Genomic DNA, 26208 nt, shown 5'->3' with positions numbered 1-26208 from the left:
CCCTAGGGGTGGCACTCACTCAGATTATCTGTTGAATGAATGCATGAAGGAGTGTTGTTCATACCTTTCCAGAAGGGATTTTTTGGGGAAGGGTAGAGGAATGCCAGTCTTCCCCACACTCCCCCACCCAGGTTTCTAGGCACCCACTCCCTACTCTCAAGTCTGAGCTAAGAGGCAGGTGAGGATGCTTTTGGGCTTTGGTGTCAGGACCTAGATTCCAGGGAGCATGTCTTGGTTTTCTCATCTGTCCAATGGGGATCAGGTAATGTCTGGGACTTCAAGGGATTCTTGGGAAGAGAACATGGGGGTTACAGTGTTTCAAGGCCTGCAGTGCTTGTCACTGTCCCCCAGATCTCCCCTCCACCAATCTGACCACCTTCCTCTTCTGTGAGGCAGTTTCTTCCACGCCAGAGTTTCCCCAAGTGCGGTCTTTGGGAAGCTGTTGAAAAATTCTCTGGATCCATCCCAGGCTTTTCTAAGCAGAGCCTTTGGAGGTGGGTCCCAGCAATTGGCATTATAGCAAGCCCTCCAGATGACACTGGTGCAAGCCCAAGTTTGAGATTTTATTGCTTTGCTCTGCTCTGACCCAAGCTCGCTCAGGGACACTGGGCCTGTCTGTCCACTTTTCTATCGCCAGTGCCTGGCATCTAGGAGGAGGCAAGCACTGAATACATGCCGAATGCATCATAACGGTGATGATGATAGCAGCTAGCTATTGACTGAGGACCTTCTGTGTACTGTGTGCTGGGCTATCTTCTGAATATTTTAGGAGGGTTAGCTCATTTAAGGTGCCACCCCCGCGATCGTTTACAAGGAGAGTGAAGCAAGTTCCGAGCGGGCAAGCGCAGTGCCCAGGGGTCATCCAGCGGCGGCGGGAGACCCCGCTGGGAGTCCAGGTCTCACCGCTTTGCGGCTCAGGGTCCTGGCCTGGGCACAACGATTGCTGATATCCTGGGCTTCCCCAGGGAGCCCCTGCCCCGCCCCACCCAGGGTCCGCGCGCGAGTGCGCGGCTCGGCCAGGGCGCCCCTGGGGACCCGCCCGGGAGGAGTGCGGCGGCGGCGGCGCCCGCGGCCGGTGGCGAAAGTGCGGCTGCGGAAGCGCGGCCACGGCGGCCGCGCGAAGGAGGAAGTCGGGGGAGGCGCGGGAGCGTGGGGCCTGCGGGGCCGGGCGGACGCCATGGGCCGGCTGCACTGCACACAGGACCCCGTGCCCGAGGCCGTGGGCGGCGACATGCAGCAGCTGAATCAGCTGGGCGCGCAGGTGGGCCGGGCGGCCGCGGCGCGGGGCCGGGGCGGTTCCCGGGGAGGGGTGGAGGGTTAGGCCGCGGCAGGCCGCTGTGCGAGCCTGGCTCGGGGAAGGTGGGTTCGGAGAGGGGCTGAGGGCAGTTAGGGTCTCAGGCCAGTTTTGAGGGCCGGGCGATTAAGGGAGGCCTGAGGCCAAGCTGAAGGGCCCCAGGGAAACCTTGGCGGCCAAGAAATGGTACTAGGAGACTTCCCAGGGTCCTGGGGACGAGGAGAGTTTGCAGGATCCCGGAAGAACGGCTGAGGGGAGTCTTAATGTGGCTGAACGGAGTTTAGAGTAACGCACTGAGGGCTTTGGGAGGCCAATGGAGTTTGGGGGAGCCGTGGGATTTGCTGGGTCAGGGGAGGGACTGAGACGTTTAGTAGGAAGACGCGGCGGGGGGGGGGGAGGGCGTCTTGGGGGAGACTGAGGAGGGTCTTAGCATCTCAACGGGGCAGAAGCTGCCTGGAATGGGGCTCGGCATCTGGGGATGGGATGTGGGTGCAGATAATGGCCAAGCCAGAGTGGCTCTGTGGGCAGGCTGGTGATGACATCCTCTCCTCATCCCCACCCCCACCCCACCCCACCCCACCCCCCAGTTAAGGGAGATACGGGTAGTCCATGGCAGCCCTCTCCAGTATTCTTGCCTGGAGAATCCCCATGGACAAAGGAGCCTGGCGGGGGCTACCGTCCATGGGCTCGCAAAGAGTCTGACAACGACTAAGCACAGCACAGCACAGCACTTGTAGTCCCCAAGAACCATGTACCCTATCCAGTGGAGGGCAGGTCCTTGACGGTAGTGGAGCTGTCGAAGGCTTTTTCTCATTCTTCAGGCTGCAGGTGCCAGCCAGTCAACCTTGAAGGCTTCCTGCTCCTGTGTTGTTTGGGATGTCCCTTTCCTACCACCAAGGCAGCCAAATTAAGCAAGTTAAAATGACAGGTCTCAGGATCACTGCAAAGGTACATCTGTTCCCCCCACCGTGTTGTAACTTCCCAGGAGGTGGGGCCACTCTCTGTTATCTCAGCATCCTCACAACTTGGTGTTTTCTCATAAAGGAACACTAACTGCGATGGCAGGCGTGTTCTACTGCCGTGGTGTCCAAGAGAAATAAACTACAAGCCACAGGTCTCCTTTTACATTTTCTAGTAGCCGCATTTAAAAACTAAAAAGAAAGAGGAAATGAATTCCATGTGTTTTCTTTAACCCACTCTATCAAAATATTATCATTTCCATGTATGACCCACATAAAAAAATAGCGATGAGATGTTTCACTTTGTTTTGGTATAAGGTTTTTGATTCTAGTCTGTATTTTGAAGCACCTCTCAAATTGGATTAGCTTTTTTTTGGATTAGCCTTTTTCAAGTGCTCAATATGGTTAGTGACCATTGTACTGCATAGCACAGTTTTAAGTGCTTTTATGTGTATTGAGTCACTGAGTTCTTGCAACTACCCTAGGAGTCAGGTACTATTACCATTCCCATTTTACAGATAAGGAAAAATGGTTTAGGAAAATAATTTGACCAGTTTGAGGCAGTTTAAGAGTGCTGTGAAAGTGCTGCACTCAGTATGCCAGCAAATCTGGAAAACTCAGCAGTGGCCATAGGACTGGAAAAGATCAGTTTTCATTCCAATCCCAAAGAAAGGCAATGCCAAAGAATGCTCAAACTACCTCACAATTGCACTCATCTCACACGCCAGCAAAATAATGCTCAAAATTCTCCAAGCCAGGCTTCAGCAATATGTGAACCGTGAACTTCCAGATGTTCAGGCTGGTTTTAGAAAAGGCAGAGGAACAAGAGATCAAATTGCAACATCCGCTGGATCATCAAAAAAGCAAGAGAGTTCCAGAAAAACATCTATTTCTGCTTTATTGACTATGCCAAAGCATTTGACTGTGTGGCTCACAATAAACTGGAAAATTCTGAAAGAGATGGGAATACCAGACCACCTGACTGACCTGCCTATTGAGAAACCTATATGCAGGTCAGGAAGCAACAGTTGGAACTGGACATGGAACAACGGACTGGTTCCAAATAGGAAAAGGAGTACGTCAAGGCTGTATTGTCACCCTCCTTATTTAGCTTATATGCAGAGTACATCATGAGAAACACTGGGCTGGAGGAAGCACAAGCTGAAATCAAGATTGCCGGGAGAAATATCAATAACCTCAGATATGCAGATAATACCACCCTTACGGCAGAAAGTGAAGAAGAACTAAAGAGGCTCTTGATGAAAGTGAAAGAGGAGAGTCAAAAAGTTGGCTTAAAGCTCAACATTCAGAAAAGATCATGGCATCCAGTCCCATCACTTCATGGCAAATAGATGGGGAAACAGTGTCAGGCTTTATTTTTCTGGGCTCCAAAATCACTGCAGATGGTGATTGCAGCCATGAAATTAAAAGACGCTTACTCCTTGGAAGGAAGGTTATAACCAACCTAGACAGCATATTAAAAAGCAGAGACATTACTTTGTCAACAAAAGTCCGTCTAGTCAAGGCTGTGGTTTTTCCAGCAGTCGAGTATGGATGTGAGAGTTGGACTATAAAGAAAGCTGAGTGCCGAAGAATTGATGCTTTTGAACTGTGGTGTTGGAGAAGACTCTTGAGAGTCCCTTGGACTGTAAGGAGATCCAACCAGTCCATCCTAAAGGAGATCAGTCCTGGGTGTTCCTTGGTAGGACTGATTTTGAAGCTGAATCTCCAGTACTTTGGCCACCTGATGTGAAGAGCTGACTCATTTGAAAAGACCCTGATGCTGGGAAAGATTGAGGGCAGGTGGAGAAGGGGACGACAGAGGATGAGATGGTTGGATGGCAAACTCAATGAACATGAGTTTGGGTGGACTCCCGGAGTTGGTGATAGACGGCGGGGCCTGGCATGCTGCGGTTTATGGGGTCACAAAGAGTTGGACACAACTGAGCGAATGAACTGAGCTAAACTGAACTTAAGGGCAGGCAGTCTTTATCGAAGTCCTTTGGGCCATTTTCGCCCCTTTTCTTGGGTGATCAGACTTCTCTGAGTAGCCACTCTATTAGCTGGCTTTCATTAGCCAGCTATTCTGGCTATTTCTGTTAGCTATTGCTGCTGCTGCTAAGTCACTTCAGTCGTGTCTGACTCTGTGTGACCCCATAGACAGCAGCCCACCAGGCTCCGCCGTCCCTGGGATTCTTCAGGCAAGAACACTGGAGTGGCTTGCCATTTCCTTCTCCAATGCATGAAAGTGAAAAGTGAAAGTGAAGTTCCTCAGTCGTGTCCGACTCTTAGTGACCCTGTGGACTGCAGCCTTCCAGGCTCCTCCGTCCATGGGATTTTCCAGGCAAGAGTATTGGAATGGGGTGCCATTGCCTTCTCCGTCTATTAGCTATTAGCTATTTCTATTAGTTATTACTTTCATTAGCCTTTTATTTGAGACCTAGGCCTCAAGGAGGAGAAGAATCATTGTGTTAATGTCGGCATGACTATTGCTTATTTGATACATATTTATCTGAATGCCTGCTATGCACCAAATAGCCGCTAAACCCAGTAAAGTTTACAGTCTTGATGAATGAGGCCTGTTGTGCTGGGGAGGTTGTGATCTGCTGCGGCAGGTCAGAAAATGGAGACACGGCACATTACTACGTGAATCTGCGTGTTTTCTGTGATGCTGTGATCAGTTCTAGGTAACATGGAGCCTTGAGAGTAGGTAGGATTAAAAGAATCATTTTTAGTGTGGTTATCAGAGGAAATTCAGAAAAAATATAAAGAAGGAAACAAATGGTCGACAGTCTCTCACCTAGCAGCATACAAGTTTAGAAAATTCAGACGGTACTGAAAGATACAAAGTTAAAATAAAAATACCTATTTCTCTGTCTCCAGAAATCATCATTTTAATAGTTTCTCATATATCTTTATAGAAAAAAATCTGCATCTGCCATCACATTTATGGGTATCCTTTAAAAAAAATTTTTTTTTTGACAGTAAAGGCATTTTGTGATATTCCTTGAAACAGATATAGCATAATTTAACCAGTCCCCTGTTAATAGACACTTCAGTTGCTTTCAGTTTTTTATTTTTCTTTGTTGCTGTCAACAAACTGCCTTGTTTATGTCTGGGTTTACTTTTTGGGACATCTCTGAAGGGTATGCTTCAAGCAGTGGAATTACCAGGTCAAAGGGTTTGATCGTTTGAAAAATTAGACATGGATTGCCAAATTGTAATCCAGAAAGTTTGCCCCAGTTTATCTTCTCAACAGTGTACAGTCACATCTGTTACTTTCCAACCCTGGTGCCGTCAGACAATTAGTTTTGAAGATCTGACAAATGAAAAATGGTATCTCCTTGTTCTGCTGATTTGCATTTCTCATCTGGAATAATCTTGGGCATCTTTTCATATGTTTAACTGGTGAGAATTCGTTAAGATTTTGATTTCATGGCTAGTCATGAGCAGGTAAGCATTCCAGGGAGAGAGAGCTATGCAGGTACAAAGGCAAAGAATGGGGAAAGTGTTTAGGGAAGATTTGTTCAACAGATGCTTAACTCTGCACTTACAATAATTAAGGTGCTGTGACCCTAAGAAGCTGGAGGAGAAACCTTCTCTGTTAAGACAGGTTTGTACTCCTTATCAAGATTGAAAATTCTAAGTGCCCCCAGGTGAGGTTCCAAGAGGGAGCCTCAGAAGTTAAGAATCTGGGTAGGTCCCTTTCTTGTTGGGAGAGTCCTGATATCTGGGCAGGGCTTTGAAGGATAAGGAGGGTTTGGAAAAGTGGAGATAGGGGTGGGGGTTGATAACAGCCTACAGATCAGAGTAGCTTGAGGCTGTTCATGGGAGGAAATTCGGGGATGAGGCTGCACAAGGAGCTCCATCCTGAGTGTTAGGCTGAGGCCTGGAAATGAAAGAGCAGCTGGAGGCCCTCTCAGTCACCCCATTTTTTTTAAGGCCCTAGTGGCATAGGAAACATTTTTGGCCAAAGATATAACAGTTCCCAGATCTGTAGCAAAAAAAAGATTAAAGGAATAGAGGAAAACTCAGTTTGAGGACCCATTCTCAAGCTAGTCTTGACTATTCTGTTTTTACTCTGTCAACATTTGTGCAAGACTGATGCCCAATGTCATAAATATCGCAGAAAGAAAAACCCTGGACCAGCAAAGCTAGAGTGTTTCTGTGTGATATCCATGGAGTTTTGAGAAAGCAGAGACTTCTAAGATACCATTAGCTGGTGGGAGTGTAAATCCATGCAACTTCTCTACAAGGCAATTTGGTAATATTTTCTCAGAATTTAAAATGCACATATCTTAGAGAATAAACTAGTGGTTTCCAGTGGGGAGAGGGGAGTGGGGAGGGAGATAGGGATAGAAGGGTAAGAGACACAAACTATTATGTAAAAAATAAATAAGCTATGGTTAGGATGGGCTTCCCTCTTGCCTCAGTGGTAAAGAATCCGCCTGCTAATCCAGGATATACAGGTTCGATCCCTGGGTCGGGAGAATCCCCCAGAGAAGAAAACGGCAAACCACTCCAGTATTCTTGCCTGGGAAATCCCATGAACAGGGCAGCCTGGCGGGCTACAGTCCATGCATGGGGTTGCAAAAGAGTCAGACACGAATTAGCAACTAAACAACAACAATAATTATAAGGATATAATGTACAATACAGGGAATAAAGCCAATATTTTATAATAACTATAAATGGAAATGACCTTTAAAAGTTAGCAATTACTGTGTTGTATACTTGAAACATATAATATTTTACATCAACTATACCTCAATTTTTAAAATGTATATAGGACTTCCCCAGCAGTCAGTCCAGTGGTTAAGACTCTGCTTCCACTGCAATGGGCACAGGTTTGATCCCTGATGGGGGAACTAAGATTTCACCTGCCATATGGCATGGCATGGCCAAAAAAACAATTTTTTAAAAAGCGTATCCTTTCACCGAGAATACATTTTAAGAATACATCTTATAGACATACACATACATATTTCACAAAGAAGTGTGTTCATTGCAGCATCGTTAACATAAGATCAACACATACACACACTATAATGTTCATTTCTAGGGAGCTAAATTCTGCTGTCTTAACTGTTGAATGCCATACGGTTGTTAAAAGAACTGGGTGGATTTATATCTGCTGACATGATTGATCTCTAAAATGTAATTGAGTGGGAAAAAAGGTGAGATGCAGGGAGTGGGTTCAGTATGATCCCACTTCTGTTTAAAAGAAACTAAAAAAAAAATGAAATGATGGGAAGGCCACAGAGGTGTTAGCATAAGTACCTATAGATAGTGGGACTAAGGTGGGAGGGGGCAAGGAGAGAGTAAGAGATTTTATTTTATATTCTGTGGGATATCCATTTATGCTAGCTGGGTGGGTCTTTTTTAAAACTTTGCATGTATATTACTTTTACATTTTCATATAAGACTAGTTTTATATTTTAAAATAGAGTACATTTTAGAATAAAATAATACAGAACCTTGCTAGGGGTTTGTGTAAATTTTATGTATCATGGAAAAAGGGGCAAATGCATTTGACAGTCACATGTACAGTTGGGGGGGCTTGGAGCCGCAATATCTGCCTGTTGTCTTTTTTGTTTAAATGTTAAAGCTGTATCTAATGGCATAGTGACTTTAATTGTGGCTGTGGTAACTGCTACACATACATACATACATGCTAGAGGCTTGTTGAGCCTCTAGTCTGACACTGTACTGGAGGCTTTGTATGAGCCGATTAGTACTGTTCTGGAAGCTATGTATTATTACCTCTGTCTTTCTGATGGCGACTGAGACGCAGTGAGGCTAAGTGACTTGCCCAGGGTCACCCGGACGATCAGAAGAACAGTGATTCACATCTGGGTCTTTTAAACTGTTGTGTCCTGGTTTCCTTCACTCTGCCACACACACTGTGTCCATCAGGAGAGGATACGGGAAAATAATGCTAAATGTCTCAGTCTGTGCGAGCTGCTGTAACAAAATACCACACCCTGGGTGGCTTGGACAACAGAAATTTATTCCTCATAGTTCCAGAGGCTGGAAGTCTAAGATTAGGGTGCCCACAGATTGATTTCCTAGTGAAAGCTCTCTTCCTGGCTTGCCTTCTTCACGCTGTGTCTTCGCAACGTGTGCCTCACAGAAAGAGCTCTGGGGCAGCTTCCTCAGAACTTCCTGGTGCTTATAAGCGCACCAGCCCTATCAGATTAGGGCCCCACCATTATGACCTCTTTTAACCTTGTCACCTCTTCACAGGCACTTTTTTCAAATATAGTAGTGTTGGGGTTAGGACTTAAACCTATGAATTTTGGGGCGCACAGATATTCAGTTCTTAGTAATATAGTGCTTATAAAGAGGTTCACGTGCACAAAGGAATAAGTGACTCCACTCAACCCACTCCAGTATTCTCGCCTGGAGAGTTCCATGGACAAAGGAGCCTGGCGGGCTACAGTCCACGGAATCTCAAAGACTCAGACACGACTGAGTGACTCACTCACTAAGATAATGTATAAATGACGTGTTAAAATTTGCTATTCTGTCACATACTCAGCAAGATGTTTATTGTGGGGGAGAGAAACCCAGAGAACATGGATAGACAAAACAGAAGAAAATAAAAATCACCTAGAGTCTTGCCACACAGAAGTAACTGCTTTCAAAAGCAAGATAGAGGGACTTCCCTCTTCCCTGGCGGTACCAGTAGTTAAGACTCATGCTTCCAGTGCATGGGGCTCACGTTCAATGGCTAGTCAGAGTGAACATCCCGCATGCCACATGCAGTACCCCCCTCAAAAAAAAGTAAGGTAGAGAAAAAGTTCATGCAGTATGTTACCATTTATGAGAGTGAAAATGGGGAAAATTACATATTTGGATTGATTTATGTTTGAGTAATAAATATGTGGAAGTATAAGCAAAAAGAGTGAGTATGTGCGTGCTTAGTCGCTCAGACGTGTCTGAATCCTTGTGACCCCATGGACTGTAGCTTGACAGGCTTCTCTGTCCCCAGGATTTCCCAGGCAAGAATATTGGAGTAGGTTGCCATTTCCTCCTCCAGGGAATCTTCTTGACCCAGGGATCAAACCCACGTCTCTTATGTCTCCTGCATAAAGGGTAGATTCTTTACCACTTGAGCCACCTGGGCCTTACAAAACAAAGGGAAGGAAAAAAGAAAAAAAAACTATTTCGGTGATTTTCCCTTTTCAGATCTTATTTTGGAGGGGGGGTGTTAGAAGGTGTTTGACCCCTTGAGATTTATGTGTAACGTGTGTGTGTGCGCACAGTCAGTCTCTCAATATGTATCTGGTAAGCATCCCAACAAAATATGAGTTTTTTAGACAATCAAGTGGTATAGTTAGATGGGCACTGGTGGTGGGTGTTGTGAATATTTGTAATTGTTTTGTTTTGTTTTTTCTTTTTTACTGAAATATAGTTGACATAGACTATGTGTCAGGTGAACTACACAGTGACTTGACATTTGCGTACGTTATGAAATGATCGCCATGCTAAGTCTAGTAACGATCTGTCACTATGCTAACTTTTTACAGTGTTATTGACCATATTCCTTATGCTGTATATTGCATCCCTATGGCTAATGTATAAACCTCTCAATCCCCTTAGCTTGTTTCATACCCCACCCCTCTCCCCTCTGTATCTGTGAGTCTATTTTTGTTTTATTTGGTTTTTCAGAGTCTGTGTATGAGATCATATGGCATTTGTCTTTCTCTGGCTTACTTCACTTAGCATAATACCCTCTAGATCCATCCACGTTGCTGCCAATGGCAAGATTTCATTCTTTTCATGGCTGAGAGATATTCCATTGTATGTATGGAGCATATTTTTATCCACTCATCCGTTGATAGACACCTAGGTTGCTTCAGTATCTCAGCTATTGTGCGTAGTGCTGCAGTGAATATTACTGTGCTTATATCTTTTCAAATTACAAATGTTTGTAGCTCTAAGATAAGCAAAACTGATATCAACGTCTATGTTCTCTTCACTTCTCTCTTTTTTATTTGGCTTTGCTGAGTCTTTGCTGCGAAGCAGGGCTTTCTCTAGTTGTGATGAACAGTGTCTGCTTTCTGTAGTTGCAGTCTGCAGGCTTCTCGTTACGGTGGCTTCTCTTGCTCTTGAGAGGGCTTCAGTGGAGGCAGCACGCGGGCTCGGTAGTTTTGGCTCCTGGACTCTAGAGCACAGGCTCGGCAGTTGCGGTGCATGGGCCTGGCTGCTCCACGGCATGTGGGATCCTCTCAGTTCAAGGATCATTTTCAGGCAGACTCTTTTCCACTGAGCCACCATGGAAGCCCCCTCTTCTCTCTTAAGGGGCTGTAGTTGGATGGAACTGGGGAACCCTGATCCAGGAGTAGACTTTTCTGATGTTCTGTGTTCTTCTCTTCACAGCAATTCTCAGCCCTGACTGAAGTGCTCTTCCACTTCCTAACTGAGCCAAAAGAGGTAAAGTATCTTGTGATAAGGAGAGTTCCCGAGGGTGGGTCTGTGGTCCTGAGGTGCTTGAGGTGAAGGCCTGCTTTGTGCTGTCCCCCGTCTGCAGGTGGAAAGGTTTCTGGCTCAGCTCTCCGAATTTGCCACCACCAACCAGATCAGTCTTGGCCCCCTGAGAAGCATCGTGAAGAGCCTCCTCCTGGTTCCAAATGGTGAGTAGCCCCTCCCAGCAGCCGAGGCCAGAGACATTGTTTGAACATTCCCTCAATCCACGGAGTTGGCAGGCATGCTCTGGGCACTGAGCCAGAGCGTTTGGTAGGGAACCAGACATGGGCGGGACTGCAGTCTAGGCAGGGAAGCCAGGTAAACAGACAGCCGTGGGAGAGCATAATTGCAGTCTGCATCCCCATTCTGGTCCCCACACTTACCTTTCCTCCACGTGGTAGGTGCAAGATTGAGAGTAAGGGTTTATAAACTTTTATAGCAACTTGACAGAGTTTCTCTCTTTTTAAAATATCTGTTTATTTATTTTTATTTATTTATTTGGCTGTCTTGGGTCTGAGTTGCGGCACGCAGAATCTTCGTTTTGGCACAGACTCACTAGCTGTGGTGCACGGGCTTAGTTGCTGTGTGGCACCTGGGATCTCAGTTCCCCGACAGAGGACGGAACCCTCGTCCCCTGCATTGCAAGGCAGATTCTTAACCACTGAACCATCAGGGGCAGTCCCTTGACGAAGTTTCTTGAATCTACTAATTTTAAAAAATGGGACTTGCATTTTTTTTTTTAATGTGGTAGAATATATGTAACATATAATTGACCATTGTAACCATTAGGAGCTTTTTTTTTTCCCCCTAGATTGTAAACATTAATCAGTACATGTTTTGCGGCAAGTTTCGGATACATAATTTTTTTCTAGCAGGGTAGCATGCCTGCTAAACAAAAATAAAGTTAAATGCAGCTCAGGAAAAACCTGAACTAATGAGAGTCTCACAATTTTTTAATGATTTATTAGGGTAATCATAGCATAGAAATTTATCTGAATTTAAAAAATTTTTTTGATCCAGTTATTGGATGAATCTTTAGCTCACTTATCCTCACCCTTATCCTTGCTAAGACTTAGTACTATTAGTACTTAGTACAAGAACAAGAACAAGTACTAAGAACAAGAACATTTTCTCTCATAACTGTAGTGCAGTTATCAAAAGCAGGAAGTTTACACTGATTTAACACTTTACTCTGTGATGTGTATTCACATTTCACTAAGAGTTATTTGGGGCTTATATTTTGTAAGCATTTTTTCATTTCATATTTCTAGGAATTAATTTTCATTGTATTGTACAAAAATATCAGTCCATGGTAGATTGAAAATTTTTTAAGTAGGTCTTTTGATGAAGATAGTTTGAGAAGTGGGGTTTGCTTTAGAGCAGTCAGGGAAAGATTCTAGCCAGGAGGGAGGTGATCACAAAGTTTGAGCTACAGGGTTATCTGTCATAGCACTGTTTATCACAGAAAAATTAGAAGCAATCCAGTTACCCAGCTGTTGAAAATTGGTGTGATGTGCTGTGGTCCAGTTTTGCAGAGGAGTATGGTGGTGGTGCTTGTAGTAAAGAACCTGCCAGTCAGTGCAGGAGATGTAAGAGATGTGGGTTTAATCCCTGGGTCGGGAAGATCCTCTGAAGGACACAGCAGCCCACTCCAGTCTTCCTGCCTAGAGAATCCCATGGACAGAGGAGCCTGGTGGGCTGTAGTCCATAGGGTCACAAAGAGTTGGACATGACTGAAGCAACTTAGCACATACGCATGGTAGTGACCAAGACTTCAGTCTGAGTTAGTAGGAACGGGGTGTGAATCCCAGTCTGACCCTTGGTAAGTAGTGTGGCTTTGGTACCCAGTCTCTTTCAATCCCTAGTAATAACCCTCCCCCAGCAGTTGTTCCACTCCATCTAAGCTTGTTTTTGGTGTGTGCGTGGGATGGTTTTGAAGATTAATTAAGATAATGTAAATAAAATGCTGAATAAATTATTAATAAATAAATGTCCATCGACTCGATAGACCTGAGTTTGAGCAAGCTCCAGGAGTTGGTGATGGACAGGGAAGCCTGGCATGCTGCAGTCCATGGGGTTGCAAAGAGTCGGACATGACTGAGCAACTGAACTGAACTGAAATAAAACACTTAGCACAGTTTCTCCGCAAAAGGTTCTTATTTTTCATGTTATATATTAATATTAATTTTTTAACATGTTGTTGAGAAAAATATAATGATATGGAAAACCTTTCACAATATTCTGTTTAGTTCTGTCTGCCACGGTCCTGTTTTTGTGTTAAAAAAGTTAACTGTGGTTCTGTCTGGGTGATAAGACAGCAGGTTATTTTACTTGTTTATTTTTAGCTAAATATTATCTTAAAAGTTGCTAGAATTAATTTGGCAATTTAATTAAAAGTTAATTTTATTTAAAGAGAGGTGACATTTGAGCCCAGGCTTAAAGAATGAATAAATGTTGACTGGGCTGAGAGGAGGTAAACAGCATCCCCAGTTTGCATATTTTAAAAATTAGTAAAAAGCTGATCTTCCCAGTATCTCAGCCTAATGGTACATTAAAAGTTGGGAACTTGATTGTTTGTACCTTCTGATATATTCTTCATGCCGATCCTTTTCTTTGCCCTGTCTTGTGCTCCTGAGGGTTCGGGTTGTGAATCAGAAGATCCCTGAGGTTTCCAGCTGTGGAATTTAATGATCCTCTTTTTGTGAGATTCTTGCCTTCTTTGCTCTCATGGCGGGTTAAAAGCATCAGAACCACAAGGCTGGATGAGAATTGCAGTCTTCCCTGGTGACTCAGATGGTAAAGAATCCGCCTGCAATGTTGGAGACCTAGGTTTGATCCCTAGGTTGGGAAGATCCCCGGGAGGAGGGAAAGGCTGCTCCCTCCAGTATTCTGGCCTGGAGAATTCCATGGACAGAAAGTCACAAAGAGTCAGACACAACTGAGCGACTTTCACTTTCACTTAACACAAGAATTAATTTTCATTGCAAACTTAAAACTGCAGAGCTCTGGACAGTCAAAAGAGAAATTTCCTTTTTACTCTCATCTGACTCTTGTCTCTAGAAATAATCATGGTATAATTTTGGCATGTATCCTTTTCTATGTTTATGTACACCGACAGACAGAGCCATATACATTCATATAGTTTTGTTTTTCATCAGTGGTGATAAACCACAGAATTGCTCTGCGGCTTGCATTTTTCTATACCTATACATCGTGAAGATTTCCCCACATCAACTTCATTCTTCTGGTGACTGCAGTGGACTTTGAACTGAATTAATCTTCTTTTACTTAATCCATTTCCTGTTGCTGGACATTTTAGTTCTGATCCTTCACTCTTAGAAAGTGTACCGTACCACAGTGAACATCCTTAGGAAATCTGTGTATTTAGTGTGTGTGAGCATTTCTGTAGGACAGGTGTCCAGCTTATAGAACCAGGAGTTTTTATCCTCTTTATTCTCATTGTCCAGCCTACACCTGTGGGAATGAGGAAACCTGTGAGCTATTGTGGGCACTGATTTTTCAGGAGACCTCTGTCTTTTGTCCCTGCCTCCATTCTTTCCAGTCTTTATCATCTCTGCTCCCTGCCCCGATTTAGTCCTGCCAGACTGCCTTAATTCTGCTTAGTCCTGTGCTCCAGCCCCAGTACTACCTTTGCAGAAAGTCTTCCCAAACCATCTCAATCCATGGTGACCTCCCCTTCCACTCCGCAACTGAGATGGATTCTTTTATCTGCAGCCCTTTTTGGAGCATAATCATTTAGTCTTCTGTTGATCATGCTGTTTTGTATGTATCCATCTCGTGGTCCTAACAGATAGTTCCTTGAAGTCATGGGCGGGTCGCCTTGAAGTCATGGGCGGGTCTGTACTACTTTCCTAAGCCACAGTTACAAGTAAAATGATGACATAGAACAAGAGCTTTTGATTCATGCTGGGTGACTTGAGCTGAACTTAGGAGAGCCTGTGACCCTCCCAGGGGATGTTGGGTGTATATTCTTCAAGCAGGATTGATGAACAGTGTTTATAGCAGACCGTTTTCTGTAGGTCCAGAGAACGCTGAGGTGTGCTGAGTTCCAGGGACCGGCTTTGCAAGCTCACTTGGATTTGAGTCTTGGGCATATCACTTTAGGTAGCTATTTGCCCTTGGACAAATCAGCCTCTTGGGGCCTCAGTTTCTATCTGAAAAACAGAGTAGTAAGAACAGTTTATGGTGATGGCTTTAGGAATAAATGAGTTAGTATCCATAAAGCACTTAATACCATGCCTGCGGAACTTTACATTGCTGATTTATTTATTTTTGGCTGTGCTGGATCTTCATTGCTGTATAAGCTTTCTCTAGTTGGGGTGAGCAGGGGCTCCCCTCTAGTTGCGGCATATGGGTTTCTCATTGTCGTGGCTTCTGCGGTTATGGAGCACAGGCTCTAGGTGCACAGGCTTCAGGAGTTTCAGCACCCAGGCTAAGTAGCTATGGTTCCCGGGCTCTAGAGCACAGGCTTAATAGTTGTGGCTCACGGGCTTAGTTGCTCCACAGCATGTGGGATCTTCCCGGACCAGGGATGAAACTGGTGTCTCCTGCACTGACAGGCAAACTCTTCACCACTGAGCCACCAGGAAAGCCCTACATTGTTTATTGATAGTTCAGTTAGTTTCTCTTATGTGCCTCGATGTCAAAGCATCAAATAAAACATCCCTTCCCTCAATGGAGAGGATATGAATTCTCTTGATTGTTTAATTCAGTTCAGTTCAGTTCATTCAGGCAGACATGTCCAACTCTTTGAAACCCCATGAACTGTAGCACACCAGACCTCCTTGTCCATCACCAACTCCTGGAGCTTGCTCAAACTCATGTCCTTCCAGTTGGTGATGTCATGCCCCAAAGCTTTTCAAGCTTTTCAAGTTCTAGAGTTGAAGTCTCAGGTTTGCCGAACTCCTCAGTAGCTCTCAACAATTTCTGTTTGTTTTATTCTTTTTTGTTGTTCTTATGCAATCTGACTGTCCCTTCCTACAGAGCTCAGGAGTTCTGCATTTCTTCCAGAGCATCTGCTAATCATCTGAGGTAGCTTGTAAGTCTCTTGGCCTCTTCTTCATCCCTTGGCCTGATGAGGGATTATTTTTTCAGTCCCAAAGGCTGCCATCCCAGAACAAATTCCCAGCCCTTCCTGCCTTGTTATGGCAGCAGCTTCTCCACTTCTGTTCTCCCATCCAGATTCTAGTTTGCCCTGGAATACAGAACAACTTGGACCCTGCTGCTCCTCTCAACTGTTTACTTTGCCTAATGGACTCTGTAGTCCTTAACTTGGCCTTCAAGGCCTTCCCCTGTCTAGTCTGAAAGTGCCCTCATTGCCTTCTCCTTCCTTCATCCTGGTATGGCTTGTTGGAGTTCAAGGGACCCCAAAGACCTTCCAGATCAATCTTCCCCAAATTGGTGTTTTTGTCCAGAAAAGACTTCAGTGGCCAGGCAGGCTCATAAAGTTCTGTCCCTGCACCTCCCAGCCTTGGAATCTTGGAGATTCACACACACATTAACATATCTCAGTCTCTGAAAAGCCCTGCAGTAAACTGGTTAACCTGCTTAACCAGTATCTGCGAAACAGTTAACCCTGGAACTCTTCTTTTTGGGGGCAGGAGTGAGTGCACAGAGGGAGGGTTAAGTAAAAGCTTTGTAAAGTGCTGATCTAGTCTGATCTTTGTCTTGGAGATAAAGAAACAGAGCCCTAGAGAGGGGAAGTGACTTGCTTTAGATTTTATAGATGAAAAGCTATTGCTGCACCCTCCTTGATTAGCTCAAAGCTTGTGGGTTTGTTGGTTTTTTTTTTTTTAACATTTTTCTTTTACTATTTAGTATGTAATTCTTAAAAGCACCTGAGGGCTTTCCTTGTGGCTCAATGGTAAAGAATCCACCTGACAGTGCAGGAGACATGGGTTCGATTCCTGGTTTGGGAAGATCCCTCATGCAGTGGAGCAGCTAAGCCTGTGCCCATCACTACTGAGCCTGGGCTTTAGCGGCTGGTAACTGCCACTGCTGAGCTCACGTGCCACAACTACTGAAGCCATGTGCCCCTAGAGCGCATGCTCTGCAGCGAGAGAAGCCACTGCAACGAGAAGCCCAAGCACCGCAACTAGAAAGGGTATCCCCTGCTCGCTGCAACTAGAGAAAAGCCCTCACAGCAACAAAAACCCAGCACAACTAGAATAAATGAATAAAAATAAGTCCACGAAGAATTTTCTCTTAAAAAAAAAAAACCTGATTTCACCCTTTGTCAACTCATGTCCGGATTGCTTCACCTGTGCCCTGCCTACTTCAACTCATTGCTCTCCAAACTGGATTATTTTTAAACAAATCTCAGACATCATATCATTTCATTCAATTCCTAGTTATGTATCTCTAAACCATAAAGGACTGTCTCTTCTTTATCAAACCACTATGCAATAATCATATCTAAAATTAAAATACAAACTCAGAGTTCAAACTTCCCCATTGTCTCATCCATTTTGTTTGTAAGTGTTCTCATTAAGATCCAGATAAGGCTCCCACCTTGCATTTGGTTCCTCCTCGGCCCTTGTATGCTTACTTCACAGCTCCGGGACCTTGAGCCAAGTCATGTAACCACTCTGAGAATCAGTTTCTTCAGGAATAAAATGGAGCTAATACTAGTAGCTCATACATTGTTTCAAGAGTGGAGAAAGATGGCAATCCAGTGGTTAAATTTGGCACTTTCAGGACAGGGGTTCCGTTCAGTCTGTGGTCAGGGAACTAAGATCCCACAAGCCATGCAGTGCAGCCAAAAAAATAAAAATAATTTTTAAAGAATTTCTTTTAAAAAAATGGAGAAAGATAATAAATGTAAAGTGCTTGTTTCAATAGTAAGTGGTAGTAGCTACATTGCTGTTAGTATTGATTGTCATTATTATTATGAGTTGTCACCTAGAAAAGATTACAGATAACTTTGCAGTAGGGACATAATTTAAGTTGGTTTTTACTTTAATATCTGGTCCTTGTGGGTACCCAGTAGTTGGTTGTTATTTATTCATTTATTTATTTGGCTACGTCAGGTCTTAGTTTCATCATGCGAACAGATTTTCTTGTGGTGCACAAGCTTATTTGCTCCTCAACATGTGGAATCTTCCCAGACCAGGGATCAAACCCATGTTCCCTGCATTGCAGGAGGACTCTTAATCACTGGGTCACCAGGGAAGTCTCCACTGCTTGGTGGTTTTTGTTGTCTTTTTTTTTTTTTTTTTTAAAGAAAAAGTGATAATTCCCTTTCCCCACTTAAAGGAGTCTGTCTGGCTGGGCCAAAAAAGGAATAATGAGCATTGAACAATAATCGCAAATGGTATTTAATCAAATGCTGGACTAAGTTCCCTAGGGGTTCCCAACCTTACCCTGCTCTATTTTCTATGTGGCACTTTTCAGTAATCCTCTACCTGGAATAATACTCTATATAATAGAATCCACTGCAATGCAGGAGGCCTGGGCTCGATCCCTGGGTTGGGAAGAGTCCCTGGAGACGGGCATGGCAACCCACTCCAGTATTCTTGCCTGGTGAATCCCATGGACAGAGGAGCCCAGTGGGCTATAGACCGAGGGATCGTGAAGAGCCGGACATGACTGAGGGACTAACACTTTCGCTATACGACTTATCTACTTGTTACGTTATTGTTATAATGTATCATATGTGTTTATTGTTATATCCCAAAAGATTGTGAGCCTCAGGAGGATAGAGACTGTTGCCTGTTCAGTTTTTGATGCATTCTGACATCCAGCTCAGTGCTGGCACATGGCAGTCTCAGGACATCTGTATACAGTGACTGTGACCTCTGTTTGCACGTGAACCTTGGAGGGGTGGGTTCAGCTAGTGAGCCTTCAGGGTCAGTAATCACTGAATGAATGGGGCTCACATGCTCTCCCATCTGATTCACCAAGGCTTAGTTTTGTTCCTTGGACTTCCTTACTACTCTGAATAAGCTTGGGAAGGTTTTGGCTAGAAGAATAATGTTTGCTAACTTTCCGGCCGTTTCCTGAAACCCTCTTCTTTGTCACCCACACTATTTGATGGCAGTGGGGGTTTGCCTAAGGCAACTGTTCCAGTGAAAAGTGGAGCTCAAGGACTTATAAACCATCCCAGATGGTTATCTGTACTTAAAGGACATTCTCAGATTTACCCTAGTGACATGTTCTAATGACTGCAGTCCTGGAGTTGAGATTTTTCTGACATGGGGTCAAGGCTGCAGCCCTGTCTTGTGCTTACAAGACAGAGGAATCACCAAAGGAAAAAGCTGAAAAAGAAGCTAAGGGCTTGAGGCCTAACGATGCAAATATGTGTATTTCTCTTTTTTTAAGATCATGTTTGTTTGTTTTAACATTTATTTATCTGTTTGGCTGCCCTGGGTTGTAGTTGCAGCATGCAAACTCTTAGTTGAGACGTTGGATCTAGTTCCCTGACCGAGGTTTGAATCCAGGGCCGCTGCGTTGGGAGTGTGAGTCTTGGCCACTGGACCACCTGGGGAGTCCCTCTATGTATGTTTCTAAAGTATGGCTCCTGCCTGTCTCAGGTAGTGAGGTGCCATCAGGACAGAGCGCTTGCTTCGGCCCCTGCAGCTCGGTAGCCTCAGCTGTCAGTCACTGTCCGGTTGTGACCTAGTCTTACTCCCCGACAGCATCTCAGAATGACCTGGAATGGAAAGGGCCTGAATTTGGGGGTCAACTGCCCCATAAGCTACTTTCTCTGTTACTTGCCTGCTGTGTGGCCCTGGGCAATACGTTTAACCTTTTTTCTTGGAAGGGAGGGGCTTTTTTTTTTTTTTTAATTATAGAGAAGCACAAGAAAGAAAACAAAAATGACTCACAATTTTACTGCCTTCCTGTTAAAAAAGAAATAACATGCAGCTAGGATGTTTTTAAATGACACTAAGGAAAAAAAGTCCCACCCAGTCCCTTTCCTCAAAGGTATCCTCTGTTTTGTGGTTATGTTCACCAAAAATGTACCTTACATCTCTCAATTTAGCCATAAGATAAGCATATAATTAAAGCTGTCAGTACTGATTCGATGGACATGAGTTTGAGTGAACTCCGGGAGTTGGTGATGGAGATGGAGGCCTGGCGTGCTGCAATTCATGGGGTCGCAAAGAGTCGGACACAACTGAGTGACTGAACTGAACTGAACTGAAGAATAGATAATATACCCTTCTTTATTTATGCAAAAGGGACCACACTAAGCAGACTGTTCATACCTTTTCTTTTCTTTTAATTATGTTTTTCAAATAGGCAGGTCAGGAGCTACCTTATTTTTAAAGGTTGTATAGCATTCCATTGTACGGATTCTTTGATTCAGCGTGTGTTTAATGAGTTGAGGGCCAACCAACGAACAGTGCCTGGCATTTTTTTTTTAGTAACTTGGGACACAGCAGTGGGCAAAACGGACCAAGTCCTTGTTCTCAACAAACTGACTTTTGTGAGAAAATTGACAATAAATATGTAGCATGAAGTTGGGTAGTTTTAAATTGCCATGCAGAAAAGGACACTTAAAGATTGGTCAGGGACCCTTTCAGAGGAGGTGCAGTTCAAGCAGATTCCTGAGGAAAGTGAGGAGTGAGCATGTGCAGATTTGAGGAAGCGTGTTTCCTGCAGGAGCAACTGCAAGGGTAAACGCATGGAGGTAGGAACCTGCCTAGTAAATAATGGGAAAAACGGAGTAAGCGAGGGAGAGAGCAGAGGGTTCTACAGAAGGGCAGATCCACAGGGCACTGTGAGAACTTCGGGATTTACAATAAGTGGAACAGGAGCTATTCGAGGTTTTGAGCAGAGAGGAGACACGGTCTGACTTAAGTTTTAACAAAATCACCTTGGCGCCCCGCTGCTTGTGTGGACACACCAGAATCAGTGTACTGTTTCTGAGTTTTCATCTCCTGCCCACTGCTAAGGAGCTTTCCTCGCAGATCTCAGTGTATGGAGGGGCAGAGCTGTAGGTGAGCTCTTAGCAGTGAAGTTGTCAACTCTGGATTTGCCAAATCCTCTCCCCACAAACCTGAACCTTTCTCATCTTTAATTTCCTGCTAAATTAAAAGTTACAATGGTATTCTCCACCTCAGAGTATTTGGGGATCATCAGACAGAATTTGGATTTGAACTGGATATAAACTTAGGAGCTCACCAAGAGTTGATTGGAGTGACTGGACATAACAGCCTTCTTGGAGAGCTTTTATGGCCAAGGTTTCCTGGGGTCTCTCCTTTTTTTTTATTTCCCTTTGGCTTCCTTGCTCAGTCTGATTTTGGAGATAAAAGGTTTCCTCCCTTTGTTGACTCCGTTGATTTTGCAGTGGACAACAGCCTTTTAGATTGTTTCTCTGGAGTGGGATGGGGGTGGGGGCTTGGGTTTAGGGTATTACTTCAAGGGCCCTCCCTGGACCATGGTGGACAACTTCTTATACTTTGATTAGTCATCTTCTGAAGGACTAAAAAGTGGAAAATTTTAAAGCTGTTGCCAGATCGTGACTGGAGGCTGTAGCCTGAAGGTTAAATGTTGAGAAGCCCGGATTGCTGGAAGCACTTTATTTTCAGAAATGGGAGCCTTCCAGTGGAACAAAGGAGGTGGGTGCAGGGCAAGAGTAGGAGGGTGGGGTTTCTCAGGGCTCCTGAGGGGAGGGGCTTGACAGCCCCTCTGCAAGTGACTTGGCAACTGTAGAGGCTGAACTGCTTAGTCCATCTACGTTTGCTTCCTGAGGGCTGACCTTCTGGGGCAGGCTGTCCCGTATGGAGACAAGAATGCTCTGTAATCCGCCCTAACTGGTGCTGTAACCACTGGGCCTGCGTGGCTCCTGAGTGCTTGGAACAGCTGGTGCAGCTGAGGAACAGAACACTACATTTCCTTTCATTTTAGTTCATTAACAGTTAAAGAGAGGAATTCCCTGGAGATCCACTGGTTAGGACTTGGCACTTTTACTAATGAAGGCCTGGGTTCCATCCCTGGTCAAGGAACTAAAATCCCACAATCCACGTGGCAAGGCCAAAAAAGAAAAAGAGCCTCATGTGTTCGGTGGTTACAGATGGCGCAGTGCGAGCTTCAGGCTGTTACCCCTGTGCCCACCTGACCTTGAACTCCCCCACTTGGCTCCAGGAGTCTGTGGCCTTATTTCCTCAGATGAGTCACCCCCTCCCCAAGCCCAGACAGTCTTTCTTTTGTCTGTGACTTTACCTATACTTTCTGGAGGGGCCAATGCTTAGTGTGTCACCTAAAGTGAAGTGAAAGTTGCTCAGTTGTGTCAGACTCTTTGCGACTCCATGGACTGTAGCCCGCCAGGCTCCTCTGTCCATGGAATTCTCCAGGCAAGAATACTGGAGTGGGTTGCCATGCCCTCTCCAAGGATCTTCCCAACCCAGGGATTGAACCCAGATCTCCCACGTTGCAGGCAGATTCTTTGCCGTTACAGCTACTCAGGAATCTGCCCCAAAACACCCCCTAAAACGTGCTGCCTGTTCCCCCTCATCTCCTTCCTGCCTGGCTGGACCGAGATCACGCCCAGTGAGCTGAGTCTCTGTGTTCCCTTTGTCATCCCTGTCACTTAAGTTGTGCCCATTAAATACTTCCTGCCAGTAGATTGATTGATTTGCTCTTTCTGACTGATTTTTCTCTTCTCCCAGGTGCCTTGAAGAAGGGTCTCACAGCCGAGCAGGTCCGGGCCGACTTCATGACTCTGGGTAGGTGACCACCCCAGGTTGCTCAGGTGACAGGCCCTATGGCCCTTCCCTGTGGTCACGTCTCCCTTCTGTCCTCTTCCAGGTCTCAGTGAGGAGAAAGCCGTCTACTTTTCTGAAAAGGTATCAGAATCCCTCTTAATCAAAGTGAATTTTAAGATTGTTTTTATTTCCTGAAAACATACAAATGGAAAACACCTACCAAAGAAAAACCTTCAATCATCATATGTCATTTCCCAGCTTAGTTTTTCACTTGGTTTCATGCAGATGACATACATCCATGAAAACACTATTCAGTGCGTCTAATATTTTCCCTCTGTTTTGACTAAATATAAATATCAAAAAACAAAACAAACAAAATCATACAGTTTTTGTTCCAACCTGGATTAAATCTTGGAATAAAAGAAGATTCCTGCTGCCCTTCTCCACCCGGATCTGTGCACACAGGCTGAGCCCACTGTGCACACAGTGCCTTTGCGCTCTGCCCATGTCTGTGTAAAGACTAAACATGCTGCATTGGGGGTGGAATAAAGAGGGCTTTTTCTTTTACTTTTCCATTGTGATGACTTTGGCTTTCTGCTTTTGTTCCAGTGGAAGCAGAATGCCCCCACCCTCGCTCGATGGGCCATAGGTCAGACTCTGATGATTAACCAGCTTGTAGATATGGAATGGAAATTTGGAGGTAACCAGTTAGAGCCAGTCCTGGGTCACTTGGATGATGCAGGGTTGGGTGGCAGAGGCTCTCAGATGACTTCACTGGGGAATCGCGATCCTTGGTCCCCTAAGATTGTTGGGTCTAGCAGCTGCTTCCCTGTGTCACTGTCCACATTCAGCAGCTCTTTCGACCCATGGCTATCTGTGAGTTCACTTCCTGAAAAGCACATTCTGCTGTCTTCATCCTGGCCCCCACATGGCTCCTGCTTTACAACTTGCAAGATTGGGCTCTTCAGAGTTGGTCCTCAACCAGCCACTTACTATTTTTCTCTTTTGTGTCACAGTGACGTCTGGGAGCAGCGAACTGGAAAAAGTAGGAAGTATTTTTTTACAAGTAAGTCTTTTTCTGATCTCTGAAAATTGGGAGATTTTTGACTTGGTTATAAAGTATTAAATACATTTTACAATGAAAAGTGAAAGTGAAGTCGCTCAGTCATGTCCAACTCTTTGCGACCCCGTGGACTGTAGCCCACCAGGCTCCTCCATCCATGGGATTCTCCAGGCAAGAATACTGGAGTGGGTTGTCATTTCCTTCTCCAGGGGATCTTCCTGACCCAGGGATCGAACCTAGGTCTCCTGCACTGCAGACAGATGCTTTAACCTCTGAGCTACCAGGGAAGCCCTCACATTCTACAATATTCTAATGCAGTTACTCACTCAGTCATGTCCAGCTCTTTGCAACCCCATGGACTGTAGCCCTCCAGGCTCCTTTATCCTTGGAATTTCCCAGGCAAGAATACTGGAATGGGTTGCCATTCCCTCCTCCAGGGGATCTTCCCCACCTGGGGATTGAACCTGGGTCTCCTGCATTGCAGGCAGATTCTTTACCATCTAAGCCACCAAATCTACCTTGGGTTTCTTTAATATACAATTAAACCATGTTCCACTGAAGTGCCTTGTATATTTCAGAGCAATGTGGTCAGCCAAAGATGTGGTTACTAACACGCTTATTTTCAGATGAATAGGATCTGGATGTTGTTCTTGAAAGTTTTGATTGTTCCTGTCATCATGGGAATTATTAGAAGTTTTGCTGTTGGACAATTTAAACAGCTCTCGAGTAACTCTCAAGACACTGGATGGTTTAATGTTTCCGTGAAAGTTCAGGTTTCAGGAATTTCTTTGCCCAGTTGTTATCGTTTTAATTTAAATATTTTATTTCTTTTTTCCTTTTTTGGCTCAGTTAAAGTTGGTCGTTAAGAAAGGAAATCAAACAGAAAATGTATACATAGGTGAGTCCAAATTCCCATTTGAATACTTCCACTTTTTCCATGTTTTCTTCAGTCATTAGGCTCCTGAGTGTGTGTTAGTCGCTCAGTCATGCCTGACTCTTTGCGACCCCATAGACTGCAGCCCACCAGGCTCCTGTGTCCATGAGATGGTCCAGGCAAGGATACTGGAGTGGGTTGCCATTTTCCTTCTCCTTAGGCTCCTAAAGCCCACCACTAATCATTTTTCCATAAAAATAAGCCATAATCGGACTATGGAATCTCCATTCTTCCACCTTTGCTCTCCTAAATGATAAGCCATTAGCAAGTTGGAGACCCCACAGTCAATGAACTTTTTGCTAAAGGGAAAGGGTGGGGTAGGAATGTGAGTGAAAGTCGCTCAGTTGTGTCCGACTCTTTGCGACCCCATGAACTATACAGTCCATGGAATTCTCCAGTCCAGAATACTGGAGTGGGTAGCCTTTCCCTTCTCCAGGGGATCTTCCCAACCCAGGGATTGAACCCAGGTCTCCCACATTGCAGGCGGATTCTTTACCAGCTAAACCGCAAGAGAAGCCCAAGAATACTGGAGTGGGTAGCCTATCCCTTCTCCAGCAGATCTTCTGACCCAGAAATCAAACTGGGGTCTCCTGCATTGCAGGCGGATTCTTTTCCAACTGAGCTATCAGGGAAGCTTGGGGTAGGAATGGTGAATATCTAAGAGCAAGAAGCTCTGGGGCTATGGGAATCACATCAGCTGTCCTGAATGGCTTTGTGTTGGGGAGTTGATGCCATTTAAAATCCCCCCCTCCACTTTTTTTTTTTTATGGAGCTGAGAACTTTCTGTGTTCAAGGCTTCAGTTCTTTATTATGATCAATTACCCATCCAGAACTGCTTAGAGGTATTAAGTCAAAAAATAAAAAGGAAGTCGCTGGGTGTAAATTCGTTTTCTTGGATGATTCTGTGGAGTTGGAAACATTTACCTGAAGCCACGTTTTCTCTCCCCAGAATTAACCTTGCCTCAGTTCTACAGCTTCCTGCACGAGATGGAGCGAGTCAGAACCAGCATGGAGTGTTTCAGCTGATTTCTGTCCCTGCCTTGCATCTCCACCTCGCCCCCTCCCTGTCCCCTCCTCCTCTTTCCCGGTGACCTGCTCTAAGAGGCTGCTGGGTTCCCAGGCCTGTGGCCTCTCCTCTGGGCCTGCCTGCCTCTTGGGAGCCCAGGTGCAAAGTTTCTGAAAAACAAAGGATTAAGTGCTTAAGGAGCCCGGACAGGATGACCCTGAAGAGTCTTCATGAGGCACCCTCCACCACCTATCTCCCAGGTCACTGTTTAGATATTCAGAAAGGTGATTGCATCTCAGATGCAGGGAGGAGGTAAGTCAAGTCACCTCCCCTTCAAAGCTCCAGAGTACACAAATGGTCTGTTGCTCAAGATATCAACACTGATGACCTTCTCCACAAGACAGCAAGGGCTTATTTATGACTAAGGAAGAGGTGGATTTCATGAATGACCCAAAGGGAGCTCCCAGCAGAGTTCCTACAGGAGTTTGTGGTGGTGGGGCCTTGCTGATCGGTCTTCAGTGGACACCTGTGTAAAAGTATGGGCTGGGTCTGCTCTGAAAAAAAAAAAACAGGCTTCACTTCAGGTTTTGCCCCGTTGTGTGTAATGAGGCGGGCCTTTTGAGGTTACTTCAGCTTGTTTTGGTTCAAGCTGACCTTCTGTGGTGGTTAGATGAAGAATAAAGAAGATTCTGAAGAACAGGTCTGCATCCGGTTGTCTGCGTGCATGGATTAAAGAGTCATTTCCCTTGCAGAGAACTAGTGCTCTCATCTTCAAAAATTATCTTCCTGGTTTTAGTGAGGGCTCTGG

The 26208-nt window shown here is 45.0% G+C and overlaps 1 protein-coding gene across 2 annotated transcripts; it reads left to right on the top strand.

Moving 5' to 3' along the window:
• Positions 1 to 588: 588 nt before the first annotated feature.
• On the top strand, positions 589 to 26099 carry COMMD7 (COMM domain containing 7). 2 transcript variants are annotated; one of them, XM_069546897.1, is made up of 9 exons: positions 589 to 1261; positions 10639 to 10692; positions 10790 to 10892; positions 22362 to 22418; positions 22501 to 22538; positions 23007 to 23097; positions 23414 to 23463; positions 24310 to 24358; positions 25344 to 26099. In XM_069546897.1, the coding sequence occupies exons 1-9, from the start codon at positions 1178 to 1180 to the stop codon at positions 25418 to 25420; spliced, it is 603 nt and encodes a 200-aa protein (XP_069402998.1). In that variant the 5' UTR covers positions 589 to 1177; the 3' UTR covers positions 25421 to 26099. The 2 variants fall into 2 exon arrangements, with proteins under 2 accessions (XP_069402998.1, XP_069402999.1); XM_069546898.1 differs by lacking the exon at positions 24310 to 24358 and having other exon boundaries at positions 23414 to 23442; positions 25361 to 26099.
• Positions 26100 to 26208: the final 109 nt, after the last annotated feature.

Source organism: Ovis canadensis, chromosome 13 (assembly GCF_042477335.2).
Source record: "Ovis canadensis isolate MfBH-ARS-UI-01 breed Bighorn chromosome 13, ARS-UI_OviCan_v2, whole genome shotgun sequence".
Classification (NCBI taxonomy): Eukaryota; Metazoa; Chordata; class Mammalia; order Artiodactyla; family Bovidae; genus Ovis; species Ovis canadensis.
Note: the sequence above shows the minus strand (reverse complement) of the source record. Positions and strands in the feature narration are given on the sequence as shown.